Source organism: Bombina bombina, chromosome 2, assembly GCF_027579735.1.
Source record: "Bombina bombina isolate aBomBom1 chromosome 2, aBomBom1.pri, whole genome shotgun sequence".
Lineage (NCBI taxonomy): Eukaryota > Metazoa > Chordata > Amphibia > Anura > Bombinatoridae > Bombina > Bombina bombina.
Genome location: NC_069500.1, coordinates 1,423,452,580 through 1,423,474,044, shown reverse-complemented (window position 1 = coordinate 1,423,474,044; position 21,465 = coordinate 1,423,452,580). Strand labels below are relative to the sequence as shown.

The 21,465-nt window shown below is 47.0% G+C and overlaps 1 protein-coding gene across 1 annotated transcript in view; it reads left to right on the top strand.

The window, feature by feature from the left end:
* The window catches only part of LOC128650437 (RING finger protein 145), a 308,620-nt gene that overhangs the window by 154,959 nt on the left and 132,196 nt on the right, over positions 1-21,465 (top strand). The window contains exon 7 of the mRNA XM_053704381.1: positions 2,596-2,736. Within this exon, the coding sequence (XP_053560356.1) occupies positions 2,596-2,736 (141 nt within the window). The remainder of the gene's footprint in view (positions 1-2,595; positions 2,737-21,465) is intronic.

The window sequence follows — 21,465 nt, the reverse complement described above, 5'->3', positions numbered from 1 at the left end:
ATGATCTAAAGCTCTCTGCTCTGGTGATATGATCTAAAGCTCTCTGCTGTGGTGAGATGATCTAAAGCTCTCTGCTCTGGTAAGATTATCTAAAGCTGTCTGCTCTGGTGAGATGATGTAAAGCTCTCTGCTCTGGTGAGATGATCTAAAGCTCTCTGCTCTGGTGAGATGATCTAAAGCTCTCTGCTGTGGTGAGATGATGTAAAGCTCTCTGCTCTGGTAAGATTATCTAAAGCTGTCTGCTCTGGTGAGATGATGTAAAGCTCTCTGCTGTGGTGAGATGATGTAAAGCTCTCTGCTCTGGTAAGATTATCTAAAGCTGTCTGCTCTGGTGAGATGATGTAAAGCTCTCCACTCTGGTGATATGATCTAAAGCTCTCTGCTCTGGTGAGATGATGTAAAGCTCTCTGCTCTGGTGATATGATCTAAAGCTCTCTGCTGTGGTGAGATGATCTAAAGCTCTCTGCTCTGGTGATATGATCTAAAGCTCTCTGCTCTGGTAAGATTATCTAAAGCTGTCTGCTCTGGTGAGATGATGTAAAGCTCTCTGCTCTGGTGAGATGATGTAAAGCTCTCTGCTCTGGTGAGATGATCTAAAGCTCTCTGCTGTGGTGAGATGATGTAAAGCTCTCTGCTCTGGTAAGATTATCTAAAGCTGTCTGCTCTGGTGAGATGATGTAAAGCTCTCTGCTGTGGTGAGATGATGTAAAGCTCTCTGCTCTGGTAAGATTATCTAAAGCTGTCTGCTCTGGTGAGATGATGTAAAGCTCTCTGCTCTGGTGAGATGATGTAAAGCTCTCTGCTCTGGTGAGATGATGTAAAGCTCTCTGCTCTGGTGAGATGATTTATAGCTCTCTGCTGTGGTGAGATGATGTAAAGCTCTCTGCTCTGGTAAGATTATCTAAAGCTGTCTGCTCTGGTGAGATGATGTAAAGCTCTCTGCTCTGGTAAGATTATCTAAAGCTGTCTGCTCTGGTGAGATGATGTAAAGCTCTCTGCTCTGGTGAGATGATGTAAAGCTCTCTGCTCTGGTGAGATGATGTAAAGCTCTCTGCTCTGGTGAGATGATCTATAGCTCTCTGCTGTGGTGAGATGATCTAAAGCTCTCTGCTCTGGTGAGATGATGTAAAGCTCTCCACTCTGGTGATATGATCTAAAGCTCTCTGCTCTGGTGAGATGATCTAAAGCTCTCTGCTCTGGTGATATGATCTAAAGCTCTCTGCTCTGGTGAGATGATGTAAAGCTCTCCACTCTGGTGAGATGATGTAAAGCTCTCCACTCTGGTGATATGATCTAAATTGCTCTGCTCTGGTGAGGTGATGTAAAGCTCCCTGCTCTGGTGAGATGATGTAAAGCTCTCTGCTCTGGTGAGATATGATGTAAAGCTCTCTGCTCTGGTGAGATGATGTAAAGCTCTCTGCTCTGGTGAGATGATGTAAAGCTCTCTGCTCTGGTGAGATGATGTAAAGCTTCCTGCTTTGGTGATGTGATGTAAAGCTCCCTGCTCTGGTGAGATGATATAATGCTCTCTACTCTGGTGAGATGATCTGAAGCTCTCTGCTTTGGGTAAATGATCTAAAGCTCTCCACTCTGGTGAGATGATGTAAAGCTCTCTGCTCAGGTGAGATGATGTAATGCTCTGCACTCTCGTGAGATGATCTAAAGCTCTCTGCTTTGGGTAAATGAGCTAAAGCTCTCCACTCTGGTGAGATGATGTAAAGCTCTCCGCTCTGTTGAGATGATCTAAAGCTCTCTGCTCTGGTGAGATAATGAAAAGCACTCCGCTCTGGTGAGATGATGTAATGCTCTCCAATCTGATAAGATGATCTAAAGCTCTTGCTCTGGGGAATTGATGTAAAGCCTCTCTGCTCTGGTGACATAATCTAAAGCTCTCTGCTCTGATGAGATGATGTAACGCTCTCCATTCTGGTAAGATGATCTAAAACTCTCTGGTCGATTGAGATGATGTAATACTTTCTGCTCTGGTGAGATGATCTAAAGCTCTCTGCTCTGGTGAGATGATCTAAGATCTCTCATCAGTACTTTGAGGTTCTTCAAGTAATTTTATAAAAACAATTTTTATCTGTGAACTGTTTATCTCACCTATATTACAAATCAATGCTCAAAAATACCACCAACGATTGTGTGATTTCTGTCCATGCTGGTGATTTTTTTTGATCATCAGCCCCATATTGACCCAATACATTTATTAACTATATGCTTTGATTTCCTCTTGTTTGCATATTTTGTACTATTCATTACACACCTGGTTATATGTAATGTCATATGCTCAGATGTGGTTAGGTTTCTGTCCACTGGCGCTTATCCCCATAGAAACGGATGAAAGTTTCTATGGGGATAAGGCAAAAATGGAGAATTACAAGCACCACTGTCACAAGGTTACGTCTCTGTCATATGGTATTGCAAAAGTGTTTGTCCCGATGTCTCATTCCTTTACCTTACTCTGTTCCTGGGCAGTACTGTGCTCTCTCCTTCTCTGTCCCATTATGATGTTATTTTGCAGTGTCTCAGGTTGTCGTATGATTATGGTTTTGTGATCCTCATTTTGACCCTCTCTTTTATGTTTCATCACAGTGTTGCCGAGTGCTGTGGGACGCCCTATTCTCTCATAGGCCTGACATTTACCGTTTCGTATTTGGCGCTGGGAATACTCAATCTCTGCAAATTCTACCTGCTGGGATACGGAGCCTTTCAGAATGGGAACGTCATGCACAGGTCAGTATGAGCCTGCAGAGAGATTGCAAAGGGTAGAAAATCTATTTTAGTGCCATATAATTGTATTTAGGCCTCAAACCCAGCAAGTAAGGATATGACCTTATCAGCACTGACAGCAAATGTTTAATAAGTTGGCGTGGTAGCATTACTGTAACATCAGCACAGGTCTAGGTATTCACACTAAGGAGAGGGGTCACCTATGTAAAGGGATAAAAAATAAAAAGTAATTAAAGATGAGGTCTGCAGAAGTGAGCTATAAAGTGTGGGGATAGGGGGCGCCCTATATAAACATCCAAATATAAGAATATATGTGGTAAAGTGATGGTTTCCTCTAAACCATTAAACAAACAAGATATCTTCTAAGCAAAGTCAATTCAAGTCCATTATACATCCAGGCCCAGGCTGCTCTCTGTAGGGGTGTGTGTGGCCCAACTCCCAAAATCAGCAATCTGTAAGTTACAAACATAGATAGGGGCGCCACATAACCTAGCATTGCCAGATGATAAACAGTTCTATAATAGATTTAGTATATGCACTCATGTGTTATGTTGCACCAGATGAAATAGATGCAAAAAAAGTAAAAGTAGAATCTCACAGCCATCCATCAGACTGGTCTCACGCAATACACCAGCAGTGCAAACAGCAATCCCCTGGTAATCCCTCTCCAGGTGAGGGGTGGGTTTGTTAGACGAAGAGAATATATAGCAAGTGTAAGATTAAAAACTTACATTTATTAAAATGATAAAAACAAGCAACGCGTTTCTCAGCTCCAACAGTTGTTTCATCAGACACAAAGGCACTTTGTGAGCTTTATAATTGTAAAAGGCTTTAATAGTCATGTTACAGAAACTGTATTGTTTATGTAATGCACCTTCTGGTGGAATTGGTATAGAAACATTAAATAAATGCCTGAAGCTGAGCATTGGTAAAACCATAAGTTTAGATAGAAAATAGTCTTGATCGATCTGTTAGGTATTATCCGATTTGTATTTTCACTGTATAACCATTTACCCAGCCTCTGTATTGTTACTGTATAACCATTTACCCTGTCCCTGTATTGTCACCGTATAACCATTTACCCTGTCCCTGTATTGTCACCGTATAACCATTTACCCTACACATGTATTGCCACTGTATGAGCATTTACCCAGCACCTGTTTTGTTACAGTATGACCATTTACCCAGCTCCTGTATTGTCACCATATAACCATTTATCCTGCCCTTGTATTGTCACCGTATAACCATTTATCCTGCCCTTGTATTGTCACTGTAAACCATTTATCCTGCCCTTGTATTGTCACAGTATGACCATTTACTCTGCCCCTGTATTAACCTTTGTTGTTACTGTAGAACTGTATAACCCTAACATGGGTATTGTCACTATATAGTTGGTTACTCTATAATAATTTTCTTGCACCTTTGTTGTCACCGTACAACCACATACACTAAACCTACTCATCTATTGTTGTGATAATCCCAGTTTTCTTCTTAAATGGAAAGAGTCCACAGCTGCATTCATTACTTTGGGAAAATAAGAACCTGGCCACCAGGAGGAGGCAAAGACACCCAAGCCAAAGGCTTAAATACTCCTCCCACTCTACTCATCCCCCAGTCATTCTTTGCCTTTTGTCCCAGGAGGTTGGCAGAGTAGTGTCAGAATTTCTCATTTTTGTTTTTGTCTCTTATGGAGGGTAGTACTCTTCGGCATGGGACAGGAGTTTTAAGTAGTCTCTCAGTGAGGGCTTGGATGAAAGTTAGAGTCCGGAGATGCATGGAGTTTCTTTCTGCGAAACCATCCCGACTCATATTAACAGCTCCTCAAGCAATCAGCGTTGTCGAACTTTGCTTCGCTGCCTGCTTTCTTCTCTCAAATCCATGGCGGAGGCGATGCTACTATCCTTCACACTTGAAGGGCCGTGTTCCTGTTCCACGTCGTAGATTCCGGTAAGATCGTTTAATTTTACTTTATTCGTCAATGTACTGTAATGTGAATGTTTCCCGAGAGGCTACCACCTTGGGGGTCTAACTTATACATAAGGGTCTCATTGAGTCTCTTTAAGTATCTTGGAATCGAGGGTTAATATCTCCTGAGGGGGGTTATCAAACAGGGGGGGTTTATAATCATGTTTGTTATGTGATTCAACCTGCTTATGTGTGATATTTACTGGACTCGTGGTTGGAACATTGAGGCCTTTGGAAGTGACGCAGCCTTTTGGTTGGACGCGCTTTTTTTGGTTTGCACGGTTCACCTTGTGTTTGGGCGTGGTTACGTTCCGTTTTTCCATTTCCGCATTCCCGACCATGTGGCAAAGGAAATTTTCTAGTCCTGAGGGGTCTGGCCATCGGAGGTGGTGAGTGCCCCAGCCATTGTGGGTGTCAGGTGCTGTTTTTGTTTTACTACTTTAGTCCATATTTAAATATCCTCTATCCAGTTATGGAGAATTCTGATGCTAATGTGTTAATTTCAGATTCAGTTACAGAGGATTCTGATACTGAGAATGTAGCGGCTCTCGGTACCACAGACTGGGTATACCCGCTAAAGTCAGCTTCCTCCCACCAAACGCCAACCCATGAACCTCTACTGGATACCGCCGCTATTAGAATAACAGCTGCAAGTTGTTATAGCTACTCCAAGAACATTAGCCAAGACTGAATGCTTGAGGGTCAAAATAGGAACTGCTTTATTGCACAGAAAACAGCTTTTATGCATTTCCAACAAAGGGGGGGTAGTTACCACATAATTAATAGAAACAAATATTATACAATGAGACAAACATCAGACAATGGTTAGTTAAACAAGATTCTAATCACATCCTGACTTACAAAAGGACAATGGATGACTCACACAATAACAGAAAGACTCTTCACACCTAGACTAGATATACAGACAGATAACAGCAGGAGGTTTCAATAAGCTCAAACATTCTGAGTCTAGGGGGGGGGGGTGGTTGGAGCAGGCAATACTGAATTGGGCTGTCACCTTATACTCCAACAAAACACAGGAATCCCAACTCTTTATCAGTTCCCTCCAGTCCTCAGAGTTTCTGGAAATTCATGGAAACTGGTTAAACCTGAATCCAGGATAAAAGTACTCCAAATGTACCCTGGACACCCACCTCCCAAATCATAGAATCCCCTCAAGTTCCTGGGTCCATAGTCGGTGGGGAGGAGGCTGGCCTGCAGTCCTCTCCAAGTACAAAAGTAACAGAAGCTTCCTTTACATTTCTTCCCCCCCCTGGGGTAGACTAACCAGGTACCAGACCACCCACTGGTTTGGACGTGTGTTAAAGTCGGATGGCCCAGCCCAAAACTTTCTTTCATTTTTGTTTTTGGCCAGTGCCACTGGGGAGTGAAAATGCTGATCTCCTCTTCCTGGAACACGCTAAGCTGCTGGGGAGAGAGGTTGGCTACCTCCTCTCCCTGGGCCCTGCTTTGTTGCTGGGGAGAGAGGTCGGCTACCTCCTCTCTCTGGGCCCTGCTTTGTTGCTGGGTAGAGAGGCTAGCTACCACCTCTCCCTGGAACTGGTTCTGCCGCTGGGGAGAGAGGTCGGCTACCTCCTCTCCCTGGAATTGGCTCTGTCACTGTGGAAAGAGGTCAGCTACCTCCTCTCCCTGGAACTGGTTCCGCCGCTGGGGAGAGAGGTCAGCTACCTCCTCTTCCTGGAACTGGCTCTGCAGTTGGGGAGAAAGTTTGGCTACCTCTTCTCCCTGGAAATGGCCCTGCTGCTGGGGATTGAGTTTGGCTACCTCCTCTCCCTGGAAATGGCTCTGCCGCTGTGGAGAGAGGAAGGCTACCTCTTCTCCCTGGAACTGGTTCTGCTGCTGGGGAGAGAGGTTGGCTACCTCCTCTCAATGGAACTGACTCTCCTGCTTTGGGAGAGGTTGTCTACATCCTCTCCCTGGAAACCGCTTTGCCACTGGGGAGAGAGGTCAGCTACCTCCTCTCCCTGGAACTGACTCTGCTGCTGTGGAGAGAGGTTGGCTACCTCCTCTCCCTGGCTTCCTGGAGCTGCTGCAGGTGCTGGGCAGAGGCCAAGGGTGCTCTGCCCTGTGGCCATCTCTTCTGCTGAAGACTCACCGGTCTGTCCCTCCTCAGAGGAAAAGTCTATTAAATTATCAATCTCTGGAGCCTGTGGCTGTGTAGAGAAATAGACTACCTCCTCTCCCTGGGACTCCAGAGATATCACAGGTGCTGGACAGAGGTCATTGGTGCCCTGCCCTGTTGCCAGTGCTTCTACTGGTGTGGCAAGCTCAGGGCCAGACTGCTGATCGTGGTCTAGCAACTCATGATAGCTCATTACCGGTTGCCACTCCTCTGAGGAAAAGTCCAATAAATCCTTGATCGCTGCACCATAGCCCTCTTCAGGCTCTGAGGCATGCTGCTGAACGAGCTCTAACAGCCTTTCATATGCCTTTGCTAGCTCCCACTCGTGGGCAGCTAGGTAATAAAGATCATCTCTCAGTCCGGGTACTTCTGTAAGGTTCTGCCTCAGCTTTCTGTGTTCCAGTATGTCCTCCTGACGCCACTCTGCTGTACTCCCGCAGTCGGGGTCCTGTGTGAGACTTTCAAATAGCATACCTGTGCTGCCGTAGTCATAGCCCTCTGTAGGATCATCCGTCTCCATCTCCGGATACACCTGGCCACATACCACCACAGTGCCCGGTAACCCTTCATCCACCTCCATCTCTGTCTGGACCAATCCGGCCATCCATTCCTCCCGGGGCTACTTTCCCAGGAACGGCATTCGTAGATCCATCTGGAGCCAGTATTGCTGCTCTGGAGTAGCAAGGGACTTCTTCTGGTAGTCCTGTTCGAACTGGAGAGCCTCGAACCAGAGTTTCCTTCGAACTATATCCTTCCAGGCCAGTTTGCCCTCTGCCAAGACAGGGCCATCAAACTGGGCCAGCACTGCCTGCAATCTCCACTGGAATTCAGCCTCCATTTCCATCGAGGTCCCACTGGTAGTTTGGAACTGCTCCGTAAGGAGGAAGCAGATCCCACCGCTGCCAGCCAATTGTAGCGGGTCTCAGTACCCCAGACTGGGTATACCCGCTAAAGTCAGCTTCCTCCCACCAAACGCCAACCCATGAACCTCTACTGGATACCGCCACTATAAGAATAACAGCTGAAAGTTGTTATAGCTACCCCCAAGATTAGCCAAGACTGAATGCTTGAGGGTCAAAATAGGAACTGCTTTATTGCACAGAAAACAGCTTTTATGCATTTCCAACAAAGGGGGGGTAGTTACCACATAATTAATAGAAACAAATATTATACAATGAGACAAACATCAGACAATGGTTAGTTAAACAAGATTCTAATCACATCCTGACTTACAAAAGGACAATGGATGACTCACACAATAACAGAAAGACTCTTCACATCTAGACTAGATATACAGACAGATAACAGCAGGAGGTTACAATAAGCTCAAACATTCTGAGTCTGGGGGGGGGGGGGTGGTTGGAGCAGGCAATACTGAATTGGGCTGTCACCTTATACTCCAACAAAACACAGGAATCCCAACTCTTTATCAGTTCCCTCCAGTCCTCAGAGTTTCTGGGAATTCATGGAAACTGGTTAAACCTGAATCCAGGATAAAAGTACTCCAAATGTACCCTGGACACCCACCTCCCAAATCATAGAATCCCCTCAAGTTCCTGGGTCCATAGTCGGTGGGGAGGAGGCTGGCCTGCAGTCCTCTCCAAGTACAAAAGTAACGGAAGCTTCCGTTACATTTCTTTCCCCCCCTGGGGTAGACTAACCAGGTACCAGACCATCCACTGGTTTGGACGTGTGCTAAAGTCGGATGGCCCAGCCCAAAATTTTCTTTCATTTTTGTTTTTGGCCACTGCCACTGGGGAGTGAGAATGCTGATCTCCTCTTCCTGGAACACGCTAAGCTGCTGGGGAGAGAGGTTGGCTACCTCCTCTCCCTGGGCACTGCTTTGTTGCTGGGGAGAGAGGTCGGCTACCTCCTCTTTCTGGGCCCTGCTTTGTTGCTGGGTAGAGAGGCTAGCTACCACCTCTCCCTGGAACTGGTTCTGCCGCTGGGGAGAGAGGTCGGCTACCTCCTCTCCCTGAAATTGGCTCTGTCGCTGTGGAAAGATGTCAGCTACCTCCTCTCCCTGTAACTGGTTCCGCCGCTGGGGAGAGAGGTCAGCTACCTCCTCTTCCTGGAACTGGCTCTGCAGTTGGGGAGAATGTTTGGCTACCTCCTCTCCCTGGAAATGGCCCTGCTGCTGGGGATTGAGTTTGGCTACCTCCTCTCCCTGGAAATGGCTCTGCCGCTGTGGAGAGAGGAAGGCTACCTCTTCTCCCTGGAACTGGTTCTGCTGCTGGGGAGAGAGGTTGGCTACCTCCTCTCCCTGGAACTGACTCTCCTGCTTTGGGAGAGGTTGTCTACATCCTCTCCCTGGAAACCGCTCTGCCACTGGGGAGAGAGGTCAGCTACCTCCTCTCCCTGGAACTGACTCTGCTGCTGTGGAGAGAGGTTGGCTACCTCCTCTCCCTGGCTTCCTGGAGCTGCTGCAGGTGCTGGGCAGAGGCCAAGGGTGCTCTGCCCTGTGGCCATCTCTTCTGCTGAAGACTCACCGGTCTGTCCCTCCTCAGAGGAAAAGTCTATTAAATTATCAATCTCTGGAGCCTGTGGCTGTGTAGAGAAATAGACTACCTCCTCTCCCTGGGACTCCAGAGATATCACAGGTGCTGGACAGAGGTCATTGGTGCCCTGCCCTGTTGCCAGTGCTTCTACTGGTGTGGCAAGCTCAGGGCCAGACTGCTGATCGTGGTCTAGCAACTCATAATAGCTCATTACCGGTTGCCACTCCTCTGAGGAAAAGTCCAATAAATCCTTGATCGCTGCACCATAGCCCTCTTCAGGCTCTGAGGCATGCTGCTGAACGAGATCTAACAGCCTTTCATATGCCTTTGCTAGCTCCCACTCGTGGGCAGCTAGGTAATAAAGATCATCTCTCAGTCCGGGTACTTCTGTAAGGTTCTGCCTCAGCTTTCTGTGTTCCAGTATGTCCTCCTGATGCCACTCTGCTGTACTCCCGCAGTCAGGGTCCTGTGTGAGACTTTCAAATAGCATACCTGGGCTGCCGTAGTCATAGCCCTCTGTAGGATCATCCGTCTCCATCTCCGGATACACCTGGCCACATACCACCGCAGTGCCCGGTAACCCTTCATCCACCTCCATCTCTGTCTGGACCAATCCGGCCATCCATTCCTCCCGGGGCTACTTTCCCAGGAACGGCATTCGTAGATCCATCTGGAGCCAGTATTGCTGCTCTGGAGTAGCAAGGGACTTCTTCTGGTAGTCCTGTTCGAACTGGAGAGCCTCATACCAGAGTTTCCTTCGAACTATATCCTTCCAGGCCAGTTTGCCCTCTGCCAAGACAGGGCCATCAAACTGGGCCAGCACTGCCTGCAATCTCCACTGGAATTCAGCCTCCATTTCCATCGAGGTCCCACTGGTAGTTTGGAACTGCTCCGTAAGGAGGAATCAGATCCCACCGCTGCCAGCCAATTGTAGCGGGTCTCAGTACCCCAGACTGGGTATACCCGCTAAAGTCAGCTTCCTCCCACCAAACGCCAACCCATGAACCTCTACTGGATACCGCCGCTATAAGAATAACAGCTGCAAGTTGTTATAGCTACCCCCAAGATTAGCCAAGACTGAATGCTTGAGGGTCAAAATAGGAACTGCTTTATTGCACAGAAAACAGCTTTTATGCATTTCCATAAAGGGGGGGTAGTTACCACATAATTAATAGAAACAAATATTATACAATGAGACAAACATCAGACAATGGTTAGTTAAACAAGATTCTAATCACATCCTGACTTACAAAAGGACAATGGATGACTCACACAATAACAGAAAGACTCTTCACACCTAGACTAGATATACAGACAGATAACAGCAGGAGGTTACAATAAGCTCAAACATTCTGAGTCTAGGGGGGGGGGTTGGAGCAGGCAATACTGAATTGGGCTGTCACCTTATACTCCAACAAAACACAGGAATCCCAACTCTTTATCAGTTCCCTCCAGTCCTCAGAGTTTCTGGGAATTCATGGAAACTGGTTAAACCTGAATCCAGGATAAAAGTACTCCAAATGTACCCTGGACACCCACCTCCCAAATCATAGAATCCCCTCAAGTTCCTGGGTCCATAGTCGGTGGGGAGGAGGCTGGCCTGCAGTCCTCTCCAAGTACAAAAGTAACGGAAGCTTTCGTTACATTTCTTCCCCCCCCTGGGGTAGACTAACCAGGTACCAGACCATCCACTGGTTTGGACGTGTGTTAAAGTCGGATGGCCCAGCCCAAAATTTTCTTTCATTTTTGTTTTTGGCCACTGCCACTGGGGAGTGAGAATGCTGATCTCCTCTTCCTGGAACACGCTACGCTGCTGGGGAGAGAGGTTGGCTACCTCCTCTCCCTGGGCCCTGCTTTGTTGCTGGGGAGAGAGGTCGGCTACCTCCTCTCTCTGGGCCCTGCTTTGTTGCTGGGTAGAGAGGCTAGCTACCACCTCTCCCTGGAACTGGTTCTGCCGCTGGGGAGAGAGGTCGGCTACCTCCTCTCCCTGAAATTGGCTCTGTCACTGTGGAAAGAGGTCAGCTACCTCCTCTCCCTGGAACTGGTTCCGCCGCTGGGGAGAGAGGTCAGCTACCTCCTCTTCCTGGAACTGGCTCTGCAGTTGGGGAGAAAGTTTGGCTACCTCCTCTCCCTGGAAATAGCCCTGCTGCTGGGGAGAGAGGAAGGCTACCTCTTCTCCCTGGAACTGGTTCTGCTGCTGGGGAGAGAGGTTGGCTACCTCCTCTCCCTGGAACTGACTCTCCTGCTTTGGGAGAGGTTGTCTACATCCTCTCCCTGGAAACCGCTCTGCCACTGGGGAGAGAGGTCAGCTACCTCCTCTCCCTGGAACTGACTCTGCTGCTGTGGAGAGAGGTTGGCTACCTCCTCTCCCTGGCTTCCTGGAGCTGCTGCAGGTGCTGGGCAGAGGCCAAGGGTGCTCTGCCCTGTGGCCATCTCTTCTGCTGAAGACTCACCGGTCTGTCCCTCCTCAGAGGAAAAGTCTATTAAATTATCAATCTCTGGAGCCTGTGGCTGTGTAGAGAAATAGACTACCTCCTCTCCCTGGGACTCCAGAGATATCACAGGTGCTGGACAGAGGTCATTGGTGCCCTGCCCTGTTGCCAGTGCTTCTACTGGTGTGGCAAGCTCAGGGCCAGACTGCTGATCGTGGTCTAGCAACTCATGATAGCTCATTACCGGTTGCCACTCCTCTGAGGAAAAGTCCAATAAATCCTTGATCGCTGCACCATAGCCCTCTTCAGGCTCTGAGGCATGCTGCTGAACGAGATCTAACAGCCTTTCATATGCCTTTGCTAGCTCCCACTCGTGGGCAGCTAGGTAATAAAGATCATCTCTCAGTCCGGGTACTTCTGTAAGGTTCTGCCTCAGCTTTCTGTGTTCCAGTATGTCCTCCTGATGCCACTCTGCTGTACTCCCGCAGTCAGGGTCCTGTGTGAGACTTTCAAATAGCATACCTGGGCTGCCGTAGTCATAGCCCTCTGTAGGATCATCCGTCTCCATCTCCGGATACACCTGGCCACATACCACCGCAGTGCCCGGTAACCCTTCATCCACCTCCATCTCTGTCTGGACCAATCCGGCCATCCATTCCTCCCGGGGCTACTTTCCCAGGAACGGCATTCGTAGATCCATCTGGAGCCAGTATTGCTGCTCTGGAGTAGCAAGGGACTTCTTCTGGTAGTCCTGTTCGAACTGGAGAGCCTCATACCAGAGTTTCCTTCGAACTATATCCTTCCAGGCCAGTTTGCCCTCTGCCAAGAAAGGGCCATCAAACTGGGCCAGCACTGCCTGCAATCTCCACTGGAATTCAGCCTCCATTTCCATCGAGGTCCCACTGGTAGTTTGGAACTGCTCCGTAAGGAGGAATCAGATCCCACCGCTGCCAGCCAATTGTAGCGGGTCTCAGTACCCCAGACTGGGTATACCCGCTAAAGTCAGCTTCCTCCCACCAAACGCCAACCCATGAACCTCTACTGGATACCGCCGCTATAAGAATAACAGCTGCAAGTTGTTATAGCTACCCCCAAGATTAGCCAAGACTGAATGCTTGAGGGTCAAAATAGGAACTGCTTTATTGCACAGAAAACAGCTTTTATGCATTTCCATAAAGGGGGGGTAGTTACCACATAATTAATAGAAACAAATATTATACAATGAGACAAACATCAGACAATGGTTAGTTAAACAAGATTCTAATCACATCCTGACTTACAAAAGGACAATGGATGACTCACACAATAACAGAAAGACTCTTCACACCTAGACTAGATATACAGACAGATAACAGCAGGAGGTTACAATAAGCTCAAACATTCTGAGTCTAGGGGGCGTGGTTGGAGCAGGCAATACTGAATTGGGCTGTCACCTTATACTCCAACAAAACACAGGAATCCCAACTCTTTATCAGTTCCCTCCAGTCCTCAGAGTTTCTGGGAATTCATGGAAACTGGTTAAACCTGAATCCAGGATAAAAGTACTCCAAATGTACCCTGGACACCCACCTCCCAAATCATAGAATCCCCTCAAGTTCCTGGGTCCATAGTCGGTGGGGAGGAGGCTGGCCTGCAGTCCTCTCCAAGTACAAAAGTAACGGAAGCTTTCGTTACATTTCTTCCCCCCCCTGGGGTAGACTAACCAGGTACCAGACCATCCACTGGTTTGGACGTGTGTTAAAGTCGGATGGCCCAGCCCAAAATTTTCTTTCATTTTTGTTTTTGGCCACTGCCACTGGGGAGTGAGAATGCTGATCTCCTCTTCCTGGAACACGCTAAGCTGCTGGGGAGAGAGGTTGGCTACCTCCTCTCCCTGGGCCCTGCTTTGTTGCTGGGGAGAGAGGTTGGCTACCTCCTCTCTCTGGGCCCTGCTTTGTTGCTGGGTAGAGAGGCTAGCTACCACCTCTCCCTGGAACTGGTTCTGCTGCTGGGGAGAGAGGTCGGCTACCTCCTCTCCCTGAAATTGGCTCTGTCGCTGTGGAAAGGCCAGTTTGCCCTCTGCCAAGACAGGGCCATCAAACTGGGCCAGCACTGCCTGTAATCTCCACTGGAATTCAGCCTCCATTTCCATCGAGGTCCCACTGGTAGTTTGGAACTGCTCCGTAAGGAGGAAGCAGATCCCACTGCTGCCAGCCAATTGTAGCGGGTCTCAGTACCCCAGACTGTGTATACCCGCTAAAGTCAGCTTCCTCCAACCAAACGCCAACCAATGAACCTCCACTGGCTACCGCCGCTATAAGAATAACAGCCGCTGCAAGTTGTTATAGCTACCCCCAAGAACATTAGCCAAGACTAAATGCTTGAGGGTCAAAATAGGAACTGCTTTATTGCACAGAAAACACAGCTTTTATACATTTCCAACAAAGGGGGGGGGGGGGTAGTTACCACATAATTAATAGAAACAAATATTATACAATGAGACAAACATCCGACAATTGTTAGTTAAACAAGATTCTAATCCTGACTTACAAAAGGACAATGGATGACTCGCACAATAACAGAAAGACACTTCACACCTAAACTAGATATACAGACACATAACAGCAGGAGGTCTCAGCATTAGATTATCTGTGCTGTGTGTAATCTCCTGCTCTGTGTCTAACACCTAGACTAGATATACAGACACATAACAGCAGGAGGTTGCAATAAGCTCAAACATTCTGAGTCGGGGGGGGGGTTGGAGCAGGCAATACTGAATTGAGATGTCACCTTATACTCCAACAAAACACATTAATCCCAACTCTGTATCAGTCCCCTCCAGTCCTCAGAGTCTCTGGGAATTCATGTAAACTGTGTAAACCTGAATCCAGGATAAAAGTACTCCAAATGTACCCTGGACATCCACCTCCCAAATCATAGAAACCCCTCAAGTTCCTGGGTCCATAGTGGGTGGGGAGGAGGCTGGCCTGCAGTCCTCTCCATGTACAAAAGTTAAGGAAGCTTCCGTCACAGAAACTATTTTGATTCCATATTCAGATTCTGTGTCCGGTGATGAATCCGGAGTGGCCCCGTTGGCTCCTGTCAACCAGTTTTGTTCCGTATGCCATTTCAGAGCGCCTGGTTCCTCGGGCTCGGGGAATTAAGGGACTGCTGAGCCATCCGCCTCTGGGGGTCCTGTCCTCCGAGAGGCGAGTTCCTTACCAAATCATACTTCTGCACATGCGGGTAACCCAGTTTATGGTTCCTCCATATGCGGGGTGGCGTGTTTCCCCCGGAGGTTGCAGCACGTTTTCGCTTCCACATAATGTTGGAGATTGTTTGTCTGCAGAGTCCAGACATTTATTTAAGAATGTGCTCATGCCCTATTGTCCCGGGCCTTCCGCCTTGGGGAGGGCCTCTACAGTTCCCCGCAGGGGTATCTGTCCCTGAGTGTTGTGCCTTTCGTTACAGTATTGCGCGCCTTCGCGTGTTGCTCAGACATGTTTTTCAGTTATTGAATGACCCTATCGGTACTAATTATGGGGACTTTCAGTCTAATAATTCGAATGGTGCACCTCATTAGACATGTGGGGATGAAGTAATCTCCTGATTGTCATTTGTTTGAGATCTTTCCCAGTTTTGTAAGATAGGGCTCCGTTTGGCTGGTCCTGCGGCTAAGCCTGTGTCTTTTTGGGCGTTAACCTCAGGGTTGCCTTATATTTTATTTATATCCAATGGGATGTCTTTTATTTGTTTTTGTTCCTTCGGGAACCTTCTGGGATTGATACTCTTTAGTACTTCTTCAGAAGTTGTTTTCGACATGTTAGTCCTATTTTAAAAATGTCTGTTTTCTGTTTTTTCCCCTATGAGGGAGAATTTATGCATTGCCGGTTGGGACCCTAGGTGCAGGCTGGTCCTGTCGGGTTCGTTAGGTCTTGCGGATGTTCAGACACGTGGCGCTGTTCTGCTCGGCTGGTTCGGTAGAAGCGAAGAGTGCTCAGGTTATCATTGTTTTTTATGTTCAACTAAGCATTCGAGAAGACCTGTGGGTCCATGAGGCGGAAAGGATTGTTTCAGTCCTTATAACCTTCAGTCATAGATGGCCGGGCAGGGGAGTTTCCCGCTGGGTCACTCTATCTGACATCTGATTTCATCAGAACCTAGAGCCTCCCTCATGTGGTAGAGGGTTGGAGGGCTTAACGCCCCTTACCGCAGTTGAGCATTTTGGCCTTCATTTTTTATGCCTCTGGATTTGTCCTTTTGGGCTTGATCCTACAGCTTGTACAGGATAGCTGTCTAGCATGTGGAAGGTTTGCAGTTTGAAACTAGTTGCAGCTCTTCACACCTTGCAGCCATACACGTAAGCTGTTTATAGTGATTCTAGATGCAGCTTTTACTCTTTGTCGTGTACTGTCTGTGAGTTATAAGAGATCTTTGGGTCTTCTTCCATTATCTCCGGGTGAGTTGGATCTCCTTTAAGGGATCTGTGTTTCCGGGTGATGGTTGTTCCCTGCAGGGACTTTGTTTAGCTTGGGGTTTCCCAGAGCTGGGTAGGCTTAGTGCCTTTCTCTTTCTTGTGTCCTCTGCTTGAGCGGAGGTGATAGGGAGACTAGTCCTGCTAGTAGGATTTTTTTGACCTCGAGGTATCCCTTGGTTGTCATGAGGCTTTGAGAAGTATCTTCAAACGACTTCTAGCCTTGCTCCTTGGAGCGTTGGACTTTAGATGGGGTGGTACCTTCCTTTGGTCGGGGCTTTCGAGTTCTTCTCGCTATCCTGATTCTCTGGATATGCATCCATATCCCTTGTGTCTGGCTTTTAGGCCAGTTGTGGTGTTTAGTTCTAGGGTAAGGCTTGCCTGAACTATTAGGTGCCCGGGACCTGTTTTTCTCCCTGAGACTTTTGGTTACTGAAGCTTCGCTTCGCCTTTTTCCTGACCCAGTTTTGTGTGGTTTTGGAATCTTGGATCTCAGGGCTGGTCAGGGTGTTCTACGGTTGTGGGAACTTGGGCCCAGATGATCCTCAGTGGTCTGGGGTTCAGGCTTCAAACCTGTATCTGTCTAGGGACAAAGTGGTTCTGTTCCACCTTCTTCCATCTACCTGACTGGGTCATAGTTGGCCAGATTTTCTGAGTATTTTTTACTATTTGCCACAAGAGTAGCTCATGTCATCTTATGGTTAGCTGTGTGGCTTGCGCCTCAAGGGTTGTTGGTTCATATCCAGCTGCTGGCGCTGAATGTCCAATTTCCGGTGCGCCTTAGGGTTGCATTCCCCTGGTCAAGTGTTCCTGTGGATTCCCTGCTCTGCAGGCGAATGGGTTGGCTGTGCCTCAGCTTGGCAAGCTTTTTGTAGGGGGGTATTTTTCTAGGACATCTGTGTGGGGAATTTCTCTTCCCATTAGCCGGTGCCTTCGGGCCTTGAGGAGTTGTTGCCTTTCTGGCATCATCCCTTTTCTTTAGGGAATATTCTCCTCCCTATGGAGTTGGAGTCCTTGCTTGGGGCTTCTCCAGGATGAGAGGCGGAAAGGTGAGATTGGTTCCCCCTGGGATCTTGCTGGGTCCAAGTCAGACTTGTTTGGCCTTTATTTGGATATATCCTTTGGTCTATGGCCTTGTTGTCTGTTTTCATAGTCGAGTTGTAGTTGTACTCTGTGGGGATGGCTGTGCCATCCTTACGCTCGTTCATGTACCTCTTTCGGGATTCTTTGTTCCCCTGTGTTGGATCCCTGAGGCTGGGTTGGTCCAGCTGGGTGTGGATCTGCAAGTCAGGATGGCCGAGCGGTCTAAGGCGCTGCATTCGGGGTGCAGTCTCCTCTGGATGTGTGAGCTTGTTGAGTCTATCCTGTTAGCTCAGTCTGCTAAGGTATAAAGTTTTCTTTCACCTTGCTCCATTGATTTCAGCAGAGGGTTTACTCTTCCTTCGGGTTTTGAGGGTATACTTTCCTTTTCGGGGGGCCTCGATTGAGGTTTTGTCTTCCCCTTTCTCTTATAAGATGTATCGAGTCCACGGATTCATCCTTACTTGTGGGATATTCTCCTTCCCTACAGGAAGTGGCAGAGAGAGCACCCACAGCAGAGCTGTCTATATAGCTCCCCCCTTAGCTCCACCTCCCAGTCATTCGACCGAAGGCTAGGAAGAAAAAGGAGAAACCATAGGGTGCAGTGGTGACTGAAAGTTTTTTATTTTTCAAGCAAAAGTTTATTATTTTAAATGGTACTGGTGTGTACTATTTACTCTCTGGCAGAAAAGGGATGAAGATTTCTGCAAGGAGAATGATGATCTTAGCACTTTGTAACTAAGATCCACTGCTGTTCTCACAAGGCCTGAAGAGTACTGGAAAACTTCAGTTGGGAGAACAGTTTGCAGGCTAAGCTGCATATGAGGTATGTTCAGTCTATATTTTTCTAGACAGACTGTGTTAATTCTAGAAAAGGCTGGCAATATCCCCATGATGGAAGGGTAAGCTGTATTCAGACATTTTAATAGGAATTTCAGCTTGCTTGAAGGGCTCATTAGTTACTGGTGACACTTAAGATAAAACGTTTTGTTTATTGATGCAATTATAAAGTTTTCTGAAGGGACTAAAGGGCTGGTGACACTGTTAGGAAAAAAACTTTTTGTTTATTGATGCATTTATAAAAAAATTTGAAGGGACTAAAGGGGTCATTGTGGCTTGGTTTTGAGTTTTGTAACTCACATGGTTAATTAAGAGACACTCTGGTGTTTCTCTGATAGGCCTCAAAACATTGAGTGAGGTGGGAGGGGCCTATTTTCGCGCCTAAGTTGCGCAGTTTCCTTTTCTCTGAGACATATCACTGCTTCTCCTGAGTTTCCTGCTGTGTTTGAGGGCTGTTAAAGAAGTTTTTTTCCCCACAAATTGTTCTGAAAGGCAGGTAGGAGCCACAGCAGAGCTGTGGCAAGGTGCTGAAAGTCTTTTTTACTGGGTTTAACGTTTTTTCAATCCGTTTTTGCCATTAAGGGGTTAATTGTTTATTTCTCTTGTAAGGTGTATCCAGTCCATGGGTTCATCCATTACTTGTGGGATATTCTCCTTCCCAACAGGAAGTTGCAAGAGGACACCCACAGCAGAGCTGTCTATATAGCTCCTCCCCTAACCCCCACCCCCAGTCATTCTCTTGCAACTCTCGACAAGGGAAGTATCAAGAGATAAGTGGTGACTTAGTGTAGTGTTATATTCAATCAAAAGTTTGTTATTTTTAAACGGTACCGGCGTTGTACTGTTTTTACTCTCAGGCAGAAATTAGATGAAGAATTCTGCCTGGAGGTTAATGATCTTAGCGGTTTGTAACTAAGGTCCATTGCTGTTCTCACACATAACTTAAGAGTATGGAAGAAAGCTTCAGTTGGGGGAACGGTCTGCAGATTACCTGCTTTGAGGTATGTTCAGTATTTTTATTTCTAGAGAGATGAAATAAGTTCTAGAAAATGCTGACACAGCCTTGTGTATTTGAGGTAAGCCTGATGCAGTGATTTAACAGCGACTGGGATCATGCTTACAAAACAGGGTAATACTCATGTTAATATTATTCAGTGTCAAAACGTTTACATGTTTTCATAAATAGAACATTTTTTCTCTGAGGGAGATAAATCTTTATTTGGGGCCTAGTTTTCCACATGGCTAGTCAGATACTCCTAGGAGTATTTTCTTAAGGCCCCTCTGACATCCAGTACATGGTGGGAGGGGCCTATTTTAGCGCTATTGCTGCGCAGTTTTAATTCAGACTGAGACATCCAGCTTCCCTAGAGGAGTCCTTTGGCATCTGAGGACCATTATAAGGGGTTTATTCCTTCACCAAATTGTATTTGAGGGCAGGTAGGAGCCTCAGCAGAGCTGTGGCAGTTGCTCAACTGTTTTTTACCAGTGGTTGACGTTTTTGAATCCGGTTTGGGGGCTAAGGGGTTAATCATCCATTTGCAAGTGGGTGCAATGGTGCTTTAGTCCCTTACACACACTGTAAAAATTTCAAAGACTTTACTATATTTTTACACTGTTTTGCAGTTTAAGTGCTAGTTTTTTTCTCTTAAAGGCACAGTAACGTTTTTTTGTTTAATTACTGTTTCACCTTTATTAAAGTGTTTTCCAAGCTTGCTTGTCTCATTACTAGTCTGTTAAACATGTCTGACATAGAGGAAACTCCTTGTTCAATATGTTTGGAAGCCATGGTGGAACCCCCTCTTAGAATGTGTACCAAATGTACTAAAATTTCTATATAAACTATAAAGACCATATTATGGCACTTAAAGATTTATCTCCAGAGGATTCTCTGACTGAAAAAAGGGAGATTATGCCATCTAGCTCTCCCCATGTGTCAGAACCTATAACTCCCGCTCAAGTGACGCCAAGTACATCTAGCGCGTCTAATTCTTTTACCTTACAGGACATGGCTGCAGTTATGACTAATACCCTTACAGAGGTATTGTCCAAACTGCCAGGGTTACAAGGAAAGCGAGACAGCTCTGGGGCCAGACTAATACATAGCTTTCTGACGCTTTAATACCTGTGTCCGATATACCCTCACAGTACTCAGAAGCTGAGGCAGGAGAGCTTCTATCTGTGGGTGACATTTCAGATTCAGGGAAGGCGTTGCTTCAGTCTGATTCTGAAATGACAGCGTTTAAATTTAAGCTCGAACACCTCCGCTTATTGCTTAGGGAGGTTTTAGCGACTCTGGATGACTGTGAACCCATTGTAGTTCCAGAGAAATTGTGTAAGATGGACAAGTACTTTGCAGTGCCTGTTTACACTGATGTTTTTCCAGTCCCTAAGAGGTTTTCGGAAATTATTACTAAGGAATGGGATAGACCAGGTGTGCCGTTCTCTCCCCCTCCTGCTTTTAAAAAGATGTTTCCCATAGATGCCGCCATACGGGACTCGTGGCAGATGGTCCTTAAGGTGGAGAGAGCAGTCTCTACCATAGCGAAGCATACAACTATCCCCGTTGAGGACAGTTGTGCTTTCCTAGATCCTATGGATAAAAAATTGGAGGGTCTCCTTAAGAAAATTTTTATACATCAAGGTTTTATTCTCCAGCCTCTTGCATGCATTGCCCCAGTTACTGCTGCAGCGGCTTTCTGGTTCGAGTCTCTTGAGGAGGCTCTACAGGTGGAGACCCCGTTAGATGATATTTTAGACAGGATTAAAGCTCTTAAGTTAGCTAGTGCGGACAGCGTATCATAGAGGTTGATATGAAAACCGGAGTTGGTCATTGGGTGTTAAGCTCACACACCTTTTTTAGGGAGGTCGTAATTATGTAGGTTGTATGGTAATCACGGCTATAAAAGCCGGTGGAAGTTCGATGTATAATATGCCTGATGAAACGGCCGTTAGTAGCCGAGAAACGCGTAGCATATTTCCATATGCTCACCTATATGTAGCTTTGTATTACAGCCAATATTGTTTTTATCAATAAATACCTTGATTTTATTCTGGCTTTGCTACTTATTGGGTGAGAACAGCATTACCATACACCTACGTTGGAGGAGCCTTTTGAGACCGGAGGGAGCCAGCTGGTTAGCTCTGATAGCCAGCCTGCGTCTACAAGCACATAAGTGTGCTTCTTCAAATTGTGAGTACCCTGTGTAAGAATTGTGGAGCTGGGGTTATCTGGTCATCACGGATACACACATTTGGGCGCTTCTTTTCTTTCAGATTGGGAGCGAGCGAGTGCCGGAGGGAGCAAGCTGGGTAGCTCTGATA